Source organism: Crinia signifera, chromosome 1, assembly GCF_055691185.1.
Source record: "Crinia signifera chromosome 1, ASM5569118v1, whole genome shotgun sequence".
Lineage (NCBI taxonomy): Eukaryota > Metazoa > Chordata > Amphibia > Anura > Myobatrachidae > Crinia > Crinia signifera.
The window spans coordinates 456,853,712-456,873,852 of record NC_139217.1 but is presented as its reverse complement, the minus strand read 5'-3'; the positions used below and the strand labels follow the sequence as shown (position 1 = coordinate 456,873,852).

General features: G+C 42.1%; 1 protein-coding gene across 1 annotated transcript in view; it reads right to left on the bottom strand.

The window, feature by feature from the left end:
- Nucleotides 1-2,941: 2,941 nt before the first annotated feature.
- The window catches only part of DCC (DCC netrin 1 receptor), a 611,994-nt gene continuing 594,794 nt past the window's right edge, over nt 2,942-20,141 (bottom strand). The window contains exons 27-28 of the mRNA XM_083151819.1: nt 9,495-9,637; nt 2,942-9,062 (exon numbers count right to left, since the gene is read on the bottom strand). Of these exons, the coding sequence (XP_083007945.1) occupies nt 8,973-9,062; nt 9,495-9,637 (233 nt within the window). The 3' untranslated portion in view covers nt 2,942-8,972. The remainder of the gene's footprint in view (nt 9,063-9,494; nt 9,638-20,141) is intronic.

The window sequence follows — 20,141 nt, the reverse complement described above, 5'->3', positions numbered from 1 at the left end:
GAAGGGGGCAGCAGCATCCATCCAATGATTTTTCACCCTTTCAGTTGCATGCAAGGGGATGTGTTTGTGCAGACATCCCCTCGCATGGTTCCGTAAGGATTCGGTGGTAGGAGGAGGGGGGCACAAATGTACGCTACCTAGTGAGCCAATCTGAATCAGGCCCAATATGCCATAAATCCTCTGAATGAGGCACATGTTTGTATTCAATAATATATATATATATATATATATATATTTTTTTTTTTTTTTTTTAATGAGTTTGGTTATTTTTATCTGGACTTTACTTTTTATGCCTACGAGTGATGGGACAATTTTGGCATAGTCACTGCACCAATTTAATTACTATTTTTTAAATAGAAAAAAAAAAAGCATCTTCTTCGTCTTCAGCGCCGTGCTATTAATATACAAATCCATATATCTCCAGAAAAGCAAAGCATGTTTTCAAGCAATGAGAATTATTATGCGCTGGACATCAGCCACAGATTCTCCAGACCTCATTATTTCCCAGTAAAGGACGGCAATACAAAAATAGACAAAGCCACCAGAGCAGGTGAAATTATTTAAATTAGAGGAATAATTCTGTCTTGTCAGCTGAGGAAGAACGAGGTACTGTAACCCGTGTTATGGTAACATCATAGGATAGTACAGAGAAAGTACTGTCTGCTTCCTAATCAGAAATACTGACACTACAGCCTGGGGGGGGGGGGGGGGGGGGTTGCTAACGCTATGGCCCGGGGGGCGGACACTACTCACCAAGCTAAAGGTCCGCTCGCTGGTGATGTCATCCAACAGCGGCCGCAGCCTGGTCACAAAGTGTAGCATAGCCCAAAACAAATATGGCCGCCGCATATGTGCATTTAATATATGCATATATGTGGCGGCCATATTTGTTTTGGGCTATGCTGCCTTTGTGACCAGGCTGTGGCCGCTTGCATATATAGGATGATGCCAGCGGCAGCCCTGAAAGCACCGTCGGCGGCCCAGACAGAGGGAAATCTGGACCGGCTCACCGGGAAATGGCCCGGTTTCCCAGTGGGCCAATCCGCCTCTGGTTGATCTCGAGGATCGGTTTGGCCAGTCTTGATATACACTGTCTAGATAGACAGTCATTAGGTAAATGCCATAGGTTTAAGAGGTTGACAGGGTCAAAAGATCGACAGGTACAAAATGTCGACAAAAAAACAGGTCTACACAAGGATTTATTTATTTATTTTTATGTGTTTTTGTAGGTTTTATCATATCTAAGCACAATCATTAGAAACGTGGACCCTCGCAGGTTTGCTCTGCTCGCCGTGGTTGCTATTTCCAGTCAAATTCCACATGGATAGTGAATCAATCAAAAGTCTGGAAACATGAAAAATTCCTCAAAAACTTGTGTTGATCAATTGTGTGTTAATTCGTTAACCTTTTGACCATTTCAATTTTTTGTACCTGTCAGGGGCACATTGCCAGTAGTTACCCTTCTGCTCCACGGGAGGTTTCTGTCCTCCCTGAGCTCGCCTTAGGACACCTGCGTTACGGTTTCACAGGCGTACTGCCCCAGTCAACCTCCCCACCTGCCACTGTCCCCGGATTCCCAGTGGACTGACATGCCCGTGGCCGGTTGATTGACAGACTGGTGGAGTAAGAGGGTTAGGTAGCAGAGGGTGACATGCTGGTGTGGGCGTGTTAGAGGGTAGAAGATGGTAGGCTGGCGATGTGGGCGTGTAAGTAGTCCACTTCATGGGCACTTTTCCAAGGCCACTTTAAATTCCCAAACCGCCCATGATTCCAGGGTAGGAATTAGTGGAAATAGCATAAAGTAATGGGGCCAATTCTTGTTCACACACAGTGAACTGAATTTGGCCTGTGTTTTCTGCGCATTTGCAAACCCGTCTGAGAGAGCGCCATGGCGTGTTGATCACTCGCCGGGCAGTCCGCAGAGGGGAGGGAGGGATGGGGGCCAGCATTTCATTGGCGTCTCCATGTAATACACGTGTGTGTGTATGTGGGGGGGTATTCGGCGGGGTGGCGTAACAGGGACTATGTAAGCTCACTGAGCCAATCAGAATGACCCCCATAGACACAACTGCAGGAGAAGACACAATGATGGCTGCAACTGTATCCATCTCAGAAACAGGCCCTATGAGAAGGGATCCGGCCCCTTCAACAGACCCCATCCTATCGTGCCGATGGTTCGCAACAATTTCCCATCGGCCCAAACCATCACAGATAGCCGGTAACGATATTGATTTAATGAACAACGGAACAATCTCTCGTCCTGCCCTTCATTAATCTGCACATGGCACACAAAATATTATCTGTTTGAAGCATGGTCAATCAAAAGATCACGCATGTTATCATTAGATGATCTTCATGATTTGTAATTTCAATAGGAAAAATGGTGAACATATTGCTCTAATATATATTAGGCATAAAGTTCTGCAGAATATGCTATAAATATAATTTTATTTTTTCACACCCTCTAAGTAATACTGAACATCCACCCTCACCCCGTCCTCCCTTACTCCCGCACCACCATATCGCCGCTAAGACTGAAAAAGGGGGGCTGGGCAATTAAGCAATTCACACTAATTCGCACCATGGTAGCCCTGCCCCATGCTTTACAATGCTGGTAATGTGGGCATTATTGGCATTACCGAATTCAGCAAGGGTTGCAAAATCCGTCAAATTCTACGAGCAGTCATTGCAATCTCCATCTCCGTTCCAATGCGCAGTGGACCGTGCATAGGATTGGAGTGGGAAGTTAGGTACATTCAATTTGGGAGCTTTCACCCGATTCTAAGGAATCGGGGGAAAGGTGCCCACATCGTATAACTATATGGGCAGTAATGACTGCACCTGTGCACCAGCCGGGTTGTCTGGAAAATGTCAAGATCTCAAAGACCGGTTTGGTGAGCTCTGGCTTAAGGGCTAGAAGAACAACTCGCAGGCAAACAAAGTGTTTTCTATCAAAACTTTATTCAATAAACAAAAGAATGCAACAATGGGTAACATTTCTATAAAAAAATTAATATGGGACTGTTCTACAGTGCGTAAAAAAAAAAAAACTTTTCTCCTTGAAGTAGTATACAAGATTGTGTGTAGAAACAGTCAATTTTAAACTAGAATTAAGTTTCCCTTCCGAAAACAGAATTTACATTTAATATTGAAATCACTAATCTAATTTGGTTAACAATTCAAGAAATTCTACTGGTTCGTCTTTCCGCTTGGAGGCTTTTTCATATCAGAAATATCTGACTTGGCTGTTTATAAGCTGATGTACACCCAATCCCATCAAGAAAAGAAGACAGACACATTTTAGAGGACAGGCAATGGGATTAAGACAAGTACAGTATTCTCGCTTAAGTTTGAACATTGAGTTGTGTGTTGGACGAATTCATCAATTCACAAAGATGTTTTTGGAAAAAATAAATTTCCGGATGATTCTTTTTCCTGCCAATTTAACAAGACATCAAGCAAAGCATAAAAGCATGGATGCACTTATGACATTGGGAGAATATTTTACTCAAAACGTTTGGCATACACAATACTAAAAAATACTGTGACAGGGATCAATTCACTAAAGATTATACAAATGACTGCATTTAAAGTGTGGTGAATTCCTGAGACCAACTGGTTTTGATTGGCCGTGTAACACAAATCAAAATGTATGGCCATGAAATGAAAAAGGTTACGATATTGCTACGACAACCTGTAAACTAAACTTAAACAAAAACATCCCAAAGTGGAGCTTAATAGTTTAGAAAAAATAGAAAAAAAAAAAAAGAGCGAGTTGAGGAGAAAGAGCGTAGGAACCTATGAAATGGGAGGTGAGAGATCCTAGAAGAAGGGAAATTTCACAGCAACTAGCCACACACCATAGCGGTTGAAGCTGGGTGTAGCGCGGGGGAGGGCCTGGAGGTGGGCAGGTATTGGCCGTGGAGAGGGAGGAGGTGGAACAGCCAGAAAGGGGATTATCTATGTCCTGACAATGCCCATGGTAAATCTAGACGGCAGTCACACTGTGCTCCGTGAGCCAGTACACTAACTGGTGCTTATTAAAAAAAAATGTTGGGGGGAGGGGCAAGCCACTCCCTTGCGACACTGTTTCAACATCTATGGCTCCTGTTTAATAAGGGATAACATAAAAAAGAAAAAATGCAGACCAGTATGTGGATTTAGATACAGTACAAACCAATCATCTCATAGCAGTCATTTTTCAAACACAGCCTGTAACATGGCAGTTACAAGCTGATTGGCTACTACGCTATCTCCACTATACCTCTCAAAATGTTTTGATATCTCCCCCTAAATGACAAAATTTTCAATGCATAGAATACATTGTTCGATAATTATTTACTAAGCAGAACTGCATACGTTTCTGCTTACATTACATTTTAAAATTGTAAATATTTGGATAACCTTTAGTGAATTTGACCATGGCCACACCTACGAGGAGCTACAATACTACGATATAATACACACCAAATAAAATATATATAAAAAGACAGTGAAGTCCAACAAAGCTCAGCAAACATGAACAGGTTAAATAGTATTTTACAGTGTACAAGTAAAAAAAAATGTACATCAGTCTTAAAACCCAGGGGAAGATTTATCAAAGCTTGGCGAGGGATAAAGTGGAACGAGATAACGTACCAACCAATCCGCTACTACGTGTCATTTTTCAAACACAGCCTGTAACATGGCAATTCGTAGCTGATTGGTTAGTACTATAACGCTCTCCGTTTCATCTCTCTGTGGGCTTTGATACATCTCCCCCCACCGTCAGTTATTTCCTATTCGATACAAAATTGACCATAATTTATCCTAAAATAAACAGTCTAAATAATAAATTAAATAATACTTATAAAAAAGCACACCCCCTCCCTTCCCCACAACGCTGCCAATTCACAGTTTGGAACCGACAGGTTTATTTTACAATTATAAAAATGTTTTTAATTGTTTTATTCCTACCACCTTGGGCCCCTGGCATTGAAATGGGTGCAGCATACTGTGATATATAACCCACACTAGTTTAGTAATGGTCGGAGCCTGTACATCCTCACGATATGACAAACGGAGGAGAATGACTAAGTGGGATGAACCGTGACATCTTCGGATAGGCTACAACAATCATTTGTCCACAAAAAGTACAATGAAAAAGGTGTGAGAACGACAAAATAACATTTCCAGAAGGCAAATAGGCTTATTTCATACCGTGCGGCTTTGTGCAAACCTGGAGAGTAACCTAAAGGGGCCAATTAGAAGTTTGCTTTCCTTTTCAAGACTGTGGTAGAGAAATGGCCCCTGATTGGCTGCACATATGTATTTCGAAACGTGTCCACGAGTCATGCCTTCTTTGTTACCATTGTTTAAGTATCAGGTTGATACTAAGCAGTGTTTACTTTGAGAAAAGTGGGGACCATGCACAGATCTTCCATCCAACCGATCGGAATGGCATGCTAATAAACAGCATTGTCTATGGATTACTATGGCCAACCGATGTATGAATACCAATATTATTTCTATTGAAATAGGCAGCTCCAAACCCCATTGCTCCTGATTGGTTTCTTGGGAGAAAGCCCACAATTGAAGCAATCTCCAGTGCACTTTTAGGGTCACTAATGAAATCAACGCCCCAATTGCACAACTGATGGTCAAATTTTTGGCTGGACTGCACATCACAATGCATTTGGACAACATTTGAATCCCTGTCCCCTAGACTATCAACAATTATAGGGTCCAGAACCGCTTGTTAGGATCTCCACCCAAGCCGGACCCTTCTTTGTAGAGCTTGATTTCACCAGGATCGTGATAGTGCATGGTACTGTAAGTGGTTCCCAGTTGGTGTGGAAGGCTCTCAACAATTCAGGAAAGGAGAAGAAGTTTGAATGGGGGGTACATTTTTTAATGTTCCCAATTATATCCTTCAGAAGCACCAAGGGGGAGATATTCCCAAAGCCTAGAGAGTGATAAAGTGGTGAAATTGCCAATAGTATCTTCTCAACTTTACAGTAGCTGTCTCCAAGGTTTGATACATCTCCCAGTGAGTGTGTAACGGAAAGCCTTACAGGAACAGTCAAGTTGACTTCAAGGTATCTACCAACACCATAAATTTCTTTATTAAATAAGTTTGTTGTATCCCCTTATCCCCTTTGCAGAAGAGAGAGGGACCCTGTGAAAGCTGGCAGTGCAGGAGACTCCATGACAGAGTCTAATGCACATGCATGGGTCTTGGGGATATTGTGGCCATGGCACTTCCCCGGTGACGCACATGCGCAAACCACTAGAAATATGTCCACCACAGCATTTTTCCAAGTGATTTCCGCTGCTTTTCATCGCTGGACAAAGCAGCCAGGTGGTAGGGTGTGCACTGTGAGCAGGGGCCTGTGTTTAACACATTGGGTGGTATTCTATTACATTAGCTTACTTGAATGAGCCCCCTATAGCTATCCAATTAGCCCTGTAATCTGGCACTTATTGGGAACTCAGCCTTTGCGTGAGGCACAAGAAATGTTATTCTTGATAAGCAGGCCCCGGAGACACACTTTCTCTGGCCAATAATGGTTCCAAGAACTTATCTCGGATCCCATGCGGTGTTGCCCGATAACGGGTCATTTACCGCACAACGAAAAAATGGCTATAATTGTATAACCCGATAGTATTAATGGACTAAAAAAGCCCATTTTCTACCCCGTGGTTAATTAATTATGTAATGGGATGCCCACATTGTTTTAAAATGTGAGTAGTATATTGCATAATACTAGAAGACATCCACATGTATGGAAATGAGAAAATAATCCTTATATTTCCTCTCTAGACTATGATAAACAGTCCATGCTATTTAAAAAAAAAGAATTTAGATCATATGGGCGTACTTTCTAGATATCAGCTCAGAACTCTCATGCCAGTACCTTGGAGGCGGCCATTTTGTAGACCAGAATCATATTTGTTAGAATCCAGTGATGTCACTGGCACTTAGTAAAAGAATCAGTTGAATTCTAATCAATGTCCTTCCAGTCCACATATTGAATACTTAGTTTGTGACGTGTGTAGTGTAGACATATTAAAACAAACGGGATATGTATCAAAGCTTGGAGAGAGATACCAACCAATTCATTCTTAAGTGTCATCTTCAAACACAGCCTGCAAAATGACAGTTAGTGTGTAATTGGATGGTACGTTATCTCTATGCACTTTATCCCTCCAAACTTTGATACATCTCCAGTGACAGTGACGGAACAATGGTGGATCTACAGCCGTTAGAAGACCTGGAGGTGAGGTGACCCCTTCCTCTTCTGAGGCCCCCACTGCGCCATACACCCACCTAAGGCACCCAATCTACTCTCAAAGGACCAGAGCGGAGGCCTATCCTGATCATCGCCGGTCAAAGCATGCCCGCGGACAACACATGCCCGTTGTCGTCGCTGGGGTTCTAGAATCTGAAGCTCTAGAACCAGCCCAGATGTTACCATACGGCTCGGCGATCTACCATTCCGCCCCAAGGGTAGGTTTACAAGGACAAAAAAACAAGACATCATGCAGTAAGAAAATAGAAACATTGTTAAATTCTCCATTATAAAATAATCAAAATAGTGATTCCCCTATCCACGTTGTTGGTATTTAACGGAAAATAATAAAAAAAAATTCACCTTTTCACTTCTACTGTATGTGACCAGCCGTAGCTGTGAGCCGAAACCCCAACTTTTCCAATTAAACTGGCAGAGCGGATTTTATCTGACTTTTGACAAAAATTACATCGCTGGATGCGAACGTCAGACAGTAAACAAACGCCACACAAAATGACTGTGCCCCACCATGCACTGTATGATATATAGTATCAATTTTATAGAGAAGATAACAGACAGTGTCCTGTACCGGCTCAGCTGCGCTCTATATCAAGTCTCTGCTACCAGATATAAATCATAACTACTGGAACATTTGAGGTCACACAGCTCTCGACAACCTTTTTGCGACACCGGTGACAAAACAAAATAAACTGTACAGTGGTAGAGTTTGTGCTGCTTGATTTTTTTCCCTCATGCTTTTGTGACTCATGTTAGATGATTATTTGCAACCCACGTGCTTGTATAAACCATAAAAAAGTATTCAGTGTCTATACAGCGAATGACATGCTCAAAGTGCAGATGCAGCAGAGTTTATTGCAGTGGAGGGTGCAGGAGAAAGAAGGGAAGCGCCGTAGATCAGTGAAAATCTCGAGATCGTTGAATGGATTGTAATTTGTTTTTGAAGGGCACTGTTCGATGCAACAAACTCTGCTTCACCTGCAGGCTGGCAAACATGGCGGGGTGATATAATATGTGTACATATTTAAGCGTGGATGGTTTTTCAATCTACCATCTGGTGGTTGAAGTTTGGGAGGCCGATGTTTTCTCAGCTAGGATGCAATGCGTTAAGGGCGTTTCGATATACTTTCCCGACACTGCGTGGTATCTTTCCATGGATTTGAAAATAAAAACAATCTTTACAGTTGCAGTAAAAAAATAAAACTTGTCTCAAGATTTGCACCTGGTTGGTATTAATGAATGTAGAATGAGAACACGTATGATCTAGAACATTAAACATTTACCATGCCCGGTAACATACAATTGTGTGTGTGTGTGTGGAATAATGGTAACTTCAGCTTCCGAGAGGGTTTATCAATCATTCAGCGACTGAGTCTTCCTGTAGTGGTTTCGGAGAGTAGAAGAAAGGTTAAGGACAGTCCTGAAGCAATGAGCCATTCCCCGATGCCATTGTGGATTCTTGTGCCAAATCCGCAGAAAGGTTTATTTGTAAGTTCGGTGGGTCGTCTACGTGGATGTTTTTCATGGGCGCGATTTTAAAACACTGGTATGCTGCAGTTTTTCCTGGGAGTCCCATTAACCCCTCGGCTGCCATTCAGAGGGAGCGTAAGCGCATTGCTCTGCAACACTTTCCAGGCCCCCCGCCGGCAGCGTAAAGAGTTAATTTTCCGTTGTCAGACACAGTTAGAAGGCGGAACCAGTGATAGCGTTCAGTTGCTTCATCAATCCTTCCAAGCTCGCCATTTGCTCACTCAAGTCATCCTGCTCATAGACCTGTTAAAGCAAATCACAGTTACTAGATGTAGAGTAAAAAAAAACTATATTAAAGCCAGTGTCCTTTTTCAATTAGCAGACACGTGGTTGTAGTAATTCATGTTTTTATTCAATTAAAAAAGTGTTACGCTGTTATACAAAGGTTAATTAGAACTGACAGACGCCTATTCTGATTCACGGCCATGTTAACATCCATGCACGCTGGGCAGCTGCAGATATGGGGCTGTGAATGAGCTGTACTAGGTTTGTGCGCCATCTTGGTTATAAAATGAAGCCTCCCCATAGGAACCAACAAACTCTACTCTCAACAATAAAAGTGTACCCGTAGGCTATAAACAGTGGAGAAAGCCATTTTGTGGGAAATGATAAGACTGATAATGATCCAGCATAACAAATTTCAGGTGATTGGCTGGACAGGCCATGGAAACTTACGCTGGCTGGGTCATCCGTGTGCTTGTGTCCATCTTCTGACACCTCGGGGGCTGTGGGTACAGACACTGGGAGAAGCGGAGATCTGGCTTTTCCTGCTAGCCCCAATGACGCTGTCTTTATTTGTGGCTTAGGCAGGCTGGACCCTAAATAATAGTAAACAGAAAAGTGTCACTCATTTACACCATACATATTCTGGGAATATCATAAGTACATTAGTTATTAAACCCAATTCCTATTTTACATAAAAACTGTTGTATAAAGTAATGTAAGAAAATGTCAGCATTTTTGAGTAGAAGAGAAAACTTCCCAACATGGTTTATTGATAAATTATAGTGGCGAGTATGGCTATGGTAAGCTGGGGACATGACAGGATCCTCATGGGCGTGGCTGTAAATCACTATTGTAAGATAGGGGCATGGCCAGACCCTCATAGGCATGGCTGTGTAACACTATGGTAAGCTAAGGGCTTGACAGGATCCTCATGGGATGTCACTATTGTAAGATGGGGACATGACTAGATCCTCATAGGCATAGTTGTGAAACACTATGGTAAGCTGGGGTCCTGACAGGATCCTCATGTGCTGTCACTATTGTAAGATGGGGACATGACTGGATCCTCATGGGCAGGACTGTGTATTACTATGGGAAGCTGATGGCATGACCATATCCTCATGGGCGTGGCTGTGCACTACAATAGTAAGCTGGAAGCATGACTCAGCTTACCTTTCAGGCATGACCGTGTCTCAGATTTAAAAAAAAAAACAAGTTTATTATGTTTTAATAGAAATACCCCTAACTTATAGAACCAGAAATAGGGGAGAACCTCCTGATCACTGGCACACAGGACAGTTATAGGAAATATGATTTTGCTGGTAAGAACATTGCTGGGTCAGGAATTCCTGCTTCCCAAACTCCCATTGTTTAATCCAGAAATATTGTATTACCTTGCCCCACAACCCCCATCACATGCAATATAAGCTTCAGGCCGCATATACCTACTGAATTACACACTGATGTAACCTTACAATAAATACAGATTCCATATTATCAGATTGCTATAAATAAAGTACTAGGTCCTGCCCCCAATGAAAATCTCATTGGCTGACATTTATCAAAGCTAATTAAACATCAGTTGCAAATGATTAATGTGCTGTATATACTGTATATGTATAGGTTTTCTGCGGAGTTTATCAATAACCTTTTGGTGTTTTAGTGCGTGGATTCCTATATGCAATTTACAACTGACAATTATTCTAGTTGTATATTATTTATAACAACATAAATATCACAGAAGGTTATGATTGTAGCCCTGAAAACAGAGTTCATTAAACTTATTAAGATATTTGAAATTAAACTTAGCATATGCAAATAGGGCCGTTTAGCATTTTAGCTGGCACCCCTCAAGCTAATGATGCTAATACCCTGTTTATTAATACGCAGAGAATGGCTTTTAATCACGTTTTATTCTATCATACCCAATTCCGCAGCTTATGTATTCAAACCTGGAAGCGCAGCGTGAAATATAATTACCATGTAAAGCGCGGAAGGATTGGAACGCTAAACGGCAGAACAATATATTTCAATTGGACCAATTTTATGGTTTTTTTGGGAGACACGTCACCTGAGATGAAGCTACGGAGACTATGCTATTATTTAATACAATCTAGAAGTTATGTTCACTCTCTTTCCCTGGCAAAAGTAAAATGTCATCATGCTAAAGAGCCTGCGAGTAAGGGAATTCATTTAACTTGTGTTGCAGCTTCGGTGCCAAGAACACTTGTTTGTCATCCCATCTAATTACTAGGAGCATGATAGTAAGCAGCGGGAGGTGGGAGCGGGAATAAATACGTAATGAGATTGTCTTGTCGTTCCTTCCAGTATCTGTAGGCTGCCAATAGATAACATCCAATTCTAGAGGAAATCACTTGGCTGCCAATTATTGCAAAAACAACACAGCTCTGAGGTCACTAGTTACACAGATATCAGTCAGAAGCGGGAGGAGGCTGACAGTCTGCTGTTCAGGGTGACTTTTACATGGCACGCTCCTCTGGGGCTGGGCCCGTGAGACTGCAGCCTATCAGGTTTCTCTGTGTGGTGATGTCATTTGAGCACAAAGTAATGTAATTGGTTCCTAATAGGCTGATGGGTAGCGTCCTTCTGAAGAGCTGGCAAGTTGGTTATGAATAAGGGGTACATTAACTAAGATGAAAGTTCTACAGAAGGTGGAATGTTGCCCGTTGCAACCAATCAGAATCTGCTTCTTATTTATTTACCACCCTCTACATACCTCACAACTTTGAGGAGGGAGGTGGATGGACGGTGGTGCGGGGCGAAGGCGCGACTGGAAAATTTGTGGGCCTGGCCTAGCAGGAAGGGGCGTTGTCTATGCTTGTGATGCTCCCACATGGCCACGCCGCTGTAAGGCCATGAATAGATACTCCCAACTAAACTCGCCTCCAGCGGGACGCTGCTCGCCCCGGGTAGGACGTGAGAACGTCCCCCAAAAATGGGATGTTCCCACGGAAAGTGGGACAGTTGGGAGGTATGCCTTCTATAAAGGGTTAGGGGAACCTTCGGCCTTCCAGTTGATGCTAAACTAAACACATCCCAGCATGCCCTGCCACAGTTTTGCTATTTGGCCATGCTTAAACTGTTGCAGGGCATGCTGGGATGCGTAGTTCAACAACAGCTGTGGTGTGTGTGCTTGGTGGGGGGGGGGGCAAATGATAAATGGTGCTCCAGCCAACCAATTCAACTGTCATATGTTTGAAAAATGACAGGTGTGAGCTGATTGGCTGGAGCACCATTTATCAGAAAAAAAGGAGTTTTAAATAGCTAAAACTCGCCAATGAATGGGCCCATTAATCTGTGAATAGCATTTAATAAAATGGCACAAAAAACTGAACTTAATAAATAGGTCCCTGGTGTCTTCCTAGAGATAGTTAGGGGGATATATATATATATATATATATATATATATATATATATATATATACAGTGGTCGAAGTGGGGCGGTATACGGGGGTATGGCATACCCCCACTTTAATCTGAAGATAAAAAAAAAAAGTTTTTTTTCCCCCTCAGGATGCTCTCTGATCACTCAGCAGCACATATTGTGCTTTTGTAATACCCCTGTACAACGGGGCAGTCTGGCAGGGGGCGTTGATGGACAGGGGGGTGTCCGAAGGTGCGCACTATATTCACTCTTTACTTTTCCATACCCCCACTTCAAAATTTCCACTTCGACCACTGTATATATATGTATATATATATATATATATATATATATATATATATATATATATATATATATATCATGGGTTTGCAGCTCCAAATTGGACACTAATTAGTAAGTATTGTCTAATAACGGCATACTCAGGTTTGATTACGGTAAGAGGCACTTAGCATCTGCACTGCCCTAGGCCTGTAGTCAGGAGGTTATGATAAATGACCTCATCGGTGGCTTCAGCATAACCCTCCCTGCGATGCAACAATGCAATAACAATGTCCCCCGTTGTTTCATTAACAAAATGTTCTCGGTGTAATCTCATCCACTTGCAGGATCAGCACATTGTAACAATACAGGATATTTTTGGAAAATTCACGTTTGGGCTGTAGGCAATGTCTTTGTTTCAAAAACTGCCTCTCTGGCTTTAACTAATATCATCCTTATTTACATATATATATATACAGCCGTACAAACAGAATGAATGTTGCTTCTAGCACAGAATTCCCCCACAGGGACTACAGCGGGCACTGGTTTTTATATCAACCCTTCCAGTGCCAACATCTCTGTAAGAGATGTGCAAAATACCAACTAGAAAAAACCAGCGTCGCTCACATTTGTTCAAAAATTCAAATAAAAAATGTAGTGTAAAAAAAGATTATATTTCCTATATAAGGTAAATATTACAGGTCATTATGATGAATAAAAATGTTTTGCTTGCCAATTTTCACAACTATTTTTACAAATTCAATGGGCACTCATCTTGCTGGCCAATGAAATACAGATCTGTGCGCACTGAAGGTTATATACTGTATGGCATAGTGCACCGCACTCCCTACTGTAATCTATAGGGACAGTAATAAGCCACATGCAAAGTGCCTAGATAAAGGTCATGTGAGCTTTAGGGGTTTTAATTGATTTTAATGATTTTAATTCCATTTGTAAATGCTTTATAAAACTATTTAATAAAGCTTTGTACACTTTCTGGAGACTTTTAAATAACGTTTTTTAGTACTAATAAACCCAGGGATGGCCATTGACAATAGATGCTTTTCCCATTAATGAAGAAGTTTGCTTCCACCCCCCTCTTCCCTGATCGGCCCATCTGTGAACGTCAGGGCCGTTCAGAGTGGTGCGGGGCCCAGATACTATATGGGAAGTGGTTTAATCATTGGAGGCAAGGCTATGCTCCCTACAAAAAAATTATATATAACCAAAAATATAGCCGCAGATCCGGAGAGGGGTGTGTTGAGCATACTTTTACATTGCTTGCTCCAGGAAGTGGGTCCATCTTCCTCAGCCGGCTCTAGACATTGAAGAAGATGCACTAGAGACCATTTGTGCAATGCCATTTTCCCAAAGATGTCACTGGGAAGATGTTGTGGAGGAGGAGCAATGACCATCTTCCCAGAGCAAGATTTGTATATTTGGATGGGATGGGACAGCCCCGCGACCCTGCCGGGCCTATCAAATAAGCCTAGGCCTGAGTAGTAGCCGCCCCTCTATCTGCACCTCCATGGATTCCCTTCGATGATTTCTTGCCATCGATGTAAATCACCAATGACATCATCATCCCTTAAAGAACAATATTAAGGTGCATTGAAGCTTATGTCCTGATAATAGGTCAGCTCCTGCATTGTAGACAAATCTGATTGCAACAAGTGATCAGTGTTAGTTTGACGGCGTGATTTGCATTAATTTGCCTCATCGTAACCCAGCTCCACTCGATGATCCTGCAAAACGGGGCTTTAAATGGTGCCCCTCCCACTCCCAGCTCCCCACAAATAATTTATTATCATTTATAAATAATTGGATGTCAAAAAGTAGGAGGCGGAGCCACAATGGTGCCCCTCCCACTCCCAGCTCCCCACAAATTATTATCATTTATGAATAATTGGACGTCTTTGCTCCCCGCAGGGTAAGCATGAAACACACACACAAACTATTATTTACATTATTATTATGATTTGCAATAAAAATTCCTTTTAAACTGAGAATCTTAATAATATGTCAAAATTTATTTTAAATGTCCTAATTCTTCTTCTACAAAGGAGTATAGATAACCTTTCATCATGTCACATACACCTTCCAGTCTCCTTCACTTTGTGATGAGTCGTTATCAGAGTTGATGATTACTCAGCCTGCTTAATATTGATATTACAAATTGATTTCCGGGGGAATGAATAAGTTAACCATGAAAGAAATGACATTTGCAGAGGATTAAACTTATATTTGCGCTGACAAAATATATGGCTTCCTCTCCGCCTCTCCATTTAGATGACATTAGGCCAACAGCCCTCGAAACGGATATAAAAGCCTGCCTTATTTTTATTTATTTCAAATCATATTTCAAAGTCTAAACAGATCTTATTTGCTTCCTTTCATTTCTACGCTCCGATCTTCACGGACCTCTTCTACATATACGCTGCACATAGCGAGAAGCTACAAAAAGTGTTTTCCTAACTTCTCAATATTCAGAACTAATGATGTTCCGGCATCCTGAGCCGTTCTGTGCGGAATCCCAGAGGATCGCAAAAGTGTGAATTTACCGTTCACAGATAGAACAAAGCAAGAACATTGTTCAGTTATGTTTCATCAGTTATTGCTCAAGTCATAATAGTTGTGGAGTCATCCTGGGTGACGGTAGGCTGCCAGTGATCGGTAATTACACGACAATACAAATAAGCACTTGAACATCTCAAAAGACAGAGAGACGTCAAGTGATCTCAAGTTCTAGAGAAATGACAAATACCTGAACTATAAAACTATACGCATATGTTAAAATGGGATTTATTTAAAGGAATGCTTGGGACTAAAGATTTTTGGATAAGGAGATATTTTAATACCAAGTCCCCTGCCCCTAGGGATGGACATCGCTGTAGTTGTCATCGATGGTGATACGGAAAACGACCATTGATGGTTGCCAAAGAGTCAGTGGGTGACCACCCCATTGGCATTAAGCATCCTGGCGGTGGATGGGGTGGGTTTAGGCAATAGGAGGGTTATATGGTTAGGGTGGAGGGATGTAGGGTTGTGGAAAGGTTGGGTTAGGGTTTGGTTGAAGGAGTGGGGGGGGTTTGGTTTAGGCAGTAAGGTATGAGGGTTAGGTTTAGGCACCAGTGGGGACGGTAAGTTTGGGTTACGGGAAAAGAGGGCTTACCGTACTGCTGAGGGTAGGGAGGGTTGGGTTGGCAGGGCAGGAAGTCCGTCCATAGGGATTTGGCATCTGTATTCTGACCACTAGCATCCCCATCGCCTGTCATTCGTATGTATCCCATTTCACTAACCGATGGCCATCCCTATTCTTTGACTGATTGGCTCCTGGGCCAATAAGAACCTGGTTGCGGAGCTTCGTGGGTGCCATGTAGTGAAGCTCTCCCCGCCTCCCAACACCTTGCAACAAGGAAAAAGCTAATCAGTTATGCTTCGCCATCGAATCATCTGGTTCTCTCCCATCAATGGCAAAATCATTCAACATCAGCAAAAAATTATGAATCATCGATGTTTGATAGCCATCCCTAGGAACACTCCTCCAGAGACCCATTTTGGTGCAAGTGACACCTCTTCATTTATTTCCTATAAAACCCACTAACCTATAACCAGCAGCACAGGAATCACAAACTGCAAACAGTCCCATGCGCTCGGTGTCCGAAGCATCCGCTTTACGGTATTCTCACTACAGATGTACAATCATTTACTACATCCCCATAGCCACCCATTAGTTTCCCCTACACCGGACATACAGTGCACAACGGACAGGAAGCTGCTGTAATTGCCGATCCGTTACTCCAAGTAAGTGCCCATTAGCACTATTACAAGACGTTAGTAAATAGCCCCCACTCAATGTTATGCATTCATCTGCAAAACTACTGTCCGAATCAGTGATGCAGCGCAGGATGAGGACACGTCCTCAGGGGGATCCTGAACACAGCAAATACATGTTCTAAGCTGGGCTAATAACGTTTGTAAATCGTTGTTATGACCAAATCTCTGCAATTACAGCTAAAATGTTCTGGTTTTTATTTTATTTAAATTACAGGAGAGCAAACTAAAAGTAAATGATTGCAGGTATTTTCATAATAAAACCTGCCTCTTGTTGGATTTTCTTTTTTGAGTTTTGCTGGTTCGAATGAAATGAATAAAATGAGCAGGAAACAGAGGCGGATTTAGACCGCATGGATCTATAGGCAAGATACTGGTTTGGGGCCCTCCAACCATCCATACCACTATATTTTTGCCCCAGGGTGAACCGGGTATCTTGTGCTGCCCATCACCTCAAATCCTGTAATGGCGGCGCCTGTGCTCTGCGTTGTGCACTCGCTTTGCCTTCCCCCAGGAATGGAGACGAGGTACAGAGGTTCCAGCAAGGAATAACTGAGCAGAGGGTAGACTTCCAGCTGAGTCCCCCTGCGATGCACCTTGGGAAATGTAGTTTTGGCAGGCCACTCGCACTCCCCGAAGAGCAGCCAGCAGTGTAACAGTAGGAAACTACAATTCCCAGAGTCGGAGGAGCTGCCTATCAAAAACCGGTACAATCGGTACAGTTGGATTTAGCCGGTACAGACCATTTAAAAAACGGTACTGTACCGGCTAAATCGGTACAGTTGGTGGGTAGGCTGTGAATGAAACCATTTTGAGCATCCAAACACCTATAAGTACTATAAGTACATCTAAGGGACTTGCAGTGTGTGGGCGGGTCCTTGTGATGTCATCAAATCATGTGTTTTTGCCCAATGCTCCCATAGGAATGTTTTGAATGGCCGGGATATCTCTATGGGGCCCCTTGAGACCTGCTGGGCACTGTAAGTTGCCTTCTGAAAAATTGGCCTCTGGGAGAAATAATATTTGGTATACGGTCATTAAGTCGTCCCATATAAGGTTGACGACATGCATTGGTTCACACACTGAAAGTTGACAGGCGGTATTTTATGCCCTACCATCCACTAGGGCGTGAAGGGCGAATAGAATAGTGTGCCCGAAGCATGGCGAGTACAGCAAGGGGACGCAGTACACTTTGACGGTGTACATGCCGACATTTGGGCCAACATTTTTTGAAAAACATTGCTATACGACTTAGCCATTGTCGATGTGATGCTTGTGTCCACCTCCCAACTCTGTTGACCTTAGCCATGTCAACCTAAGCCAGGTGGACCCAATGCATGTTGACATATATTTTGCCCTTTTGGGAAGTATCAGGGCGGATTCAAACATGACAGTTAGGAGCTGATTACAGACCCCCACGGCGGCGGGGAGACGCTGTGTAAGTGTGGGGGTCTGCGGGGGCTATAGTTAGGCTGCCGCCAGCCATCGCATCTGTGGTGCGCCAAAATTTGTTGTTACACCACTGGCTGGAGCACCACTATGGTAAGGAGTCAGAACAAGAATATAACTCATTGATAAATCTGACCCTTAGTTTTACCATGTCAACAATACCAAAAAGAAAAGTCCCTACTAACTGACAATATTTTTTAATATATTCATGTGGCTAATGTATTCACAATACAGTGTATATGTTTCATTATACAGTAGTCAAGTTTTAGTGCAGTCACTTCAAGACCAAACTTCAGTCAATCAATTCATAAGGAACAGATGACATTATTGAGGCCCACAAGATACAGTAGATGCTTCTGCCACGCGAGGCTGATGGGGTTCAACAAATTATAATTATTACTATTTGCCTCCTTTGTAATGTTACTTTGTATGGTATGAAAAAATCTATATTAATATGATACATTCAAAGCTAGTGATGGTTATTTTAATTCCGCCTACGGTCATTTAAGGTATTCACGTACATTGTTCGGCAATAATTCAAGAAGAGGTATTAAAGAAAACCCGTTGTGAACAGACAGCGGAAAAGAATATGCAATCTCAGAAAGATCAAGTCCCTCCATAGGCTTATAAACTTCTCTTAAACCTGGTTTGCTTGAAATGCAGATGATTATTTTAGTAGCTTAAGGGAATTTTCACTTGTAAAGGAAAAATATGGAATTGATGTCAGATCTATAATGCAGTAAGCTTAACACTCCATCAAACATTTTCAATTTTCTTGAAAGCGGACTAAACCAAATCACTTATATGGCTGTGTTTATGATTATTATGGAGGAATGGCAGGAGGAGGCTCGGAGAAGGAACACGGCGTCTTATCTCTGGATTAGGCGTAAGTGTTTTTTACATGGATATTTTCTTGTCTGAAAGATGTCAAGTAGATATCTGTGAAACCAAAGGGAATCGAATAATTTATAGTAAATAGATTGGGGGAACGTGAAACCTTGTACAAGAAAACGACGGGATCAGCCCAATTAGGTGCAAGTTGGGTCCTGCGAGCAGTTTTTCACGGGAAACTCGCAGTGCGGATTTCATTTGCAAACTTTTGGGGGTAGAAGATTGGTGAAATCACCAACTTCTGTTTATAGGAGGCGCAGCCAAACCCAGAGCAATAAACACAATTGGTATATATTCAAAAATACAAATTTATTTTCCACATAGCATAAAACAATTCTTTGAAGTGCACTTCTTAATAAAAAATGGACAAACAAGACAAACTACATATAACATATAATTGAATTCATGTTGAGGCTATAAATTTAACTAATGAGGCTTTGGTAATTTAGGCTTTTGCAATATATATGAGGCAATGGATATAGTTACCAGTCCCGCATTTCAGAGAATCAATCCCATCTGTGACCATATATTATGGTAGTTGAAAAATATTTTTCTCCCTGGTGTGCTCTTGGCAGTCTTCTCCTTGTGGGGTATAGGTGCCCCCTTTCCTTATATCCAACAGGACTCCACACTCCCAGGCTTTAGATGTTACTTAGGGTCCATAAACCAGTCACAGTCTTTGTTAGCCCAATGGCCATAGATATGAGGAAGCCGCCGACACACCAGAGGCGGAGAAACGCGTATGTAAGCCTCTTATCAATTGCCAGGAACCGCTGATTATCGCAATATCTATGGCCATTGGGCTAACAAAGACTGTTACTGGTTTATGGACCCTAAGTAACATCTAAAGCCTGGGAGTGTGGAGTCCTGTTGGATATAAGGAAAGGGGGCACCTATACCCCACAAGGAGAAGACTGCCAAGAGCACACCAGGGAGAAAAATATTTTTCAACTACCATAATATATGGTCACAGATGGGATTGATTCTCTGAAATGCGGGACTGGTAACTATATCCATTGCCTCATATATATTGCAAAAGCCTAAATTACCAAAGCCTCATTAGTTAAATTTATAGCCTCAACATGAATTCAATTATATGTTATATGTAGTTTGTCTTGTTTGTCCATTTTTATTAAGAAGTGCACTTCAAAGAATTGTTTTATGCTATGTGGAAAATAAATTTGTATTTTTGAATATATACCAATTGTGTTTATTGCTCTGGGTTTGGCTGCGCCTCCTATAAACAGAAGTTGGTGATT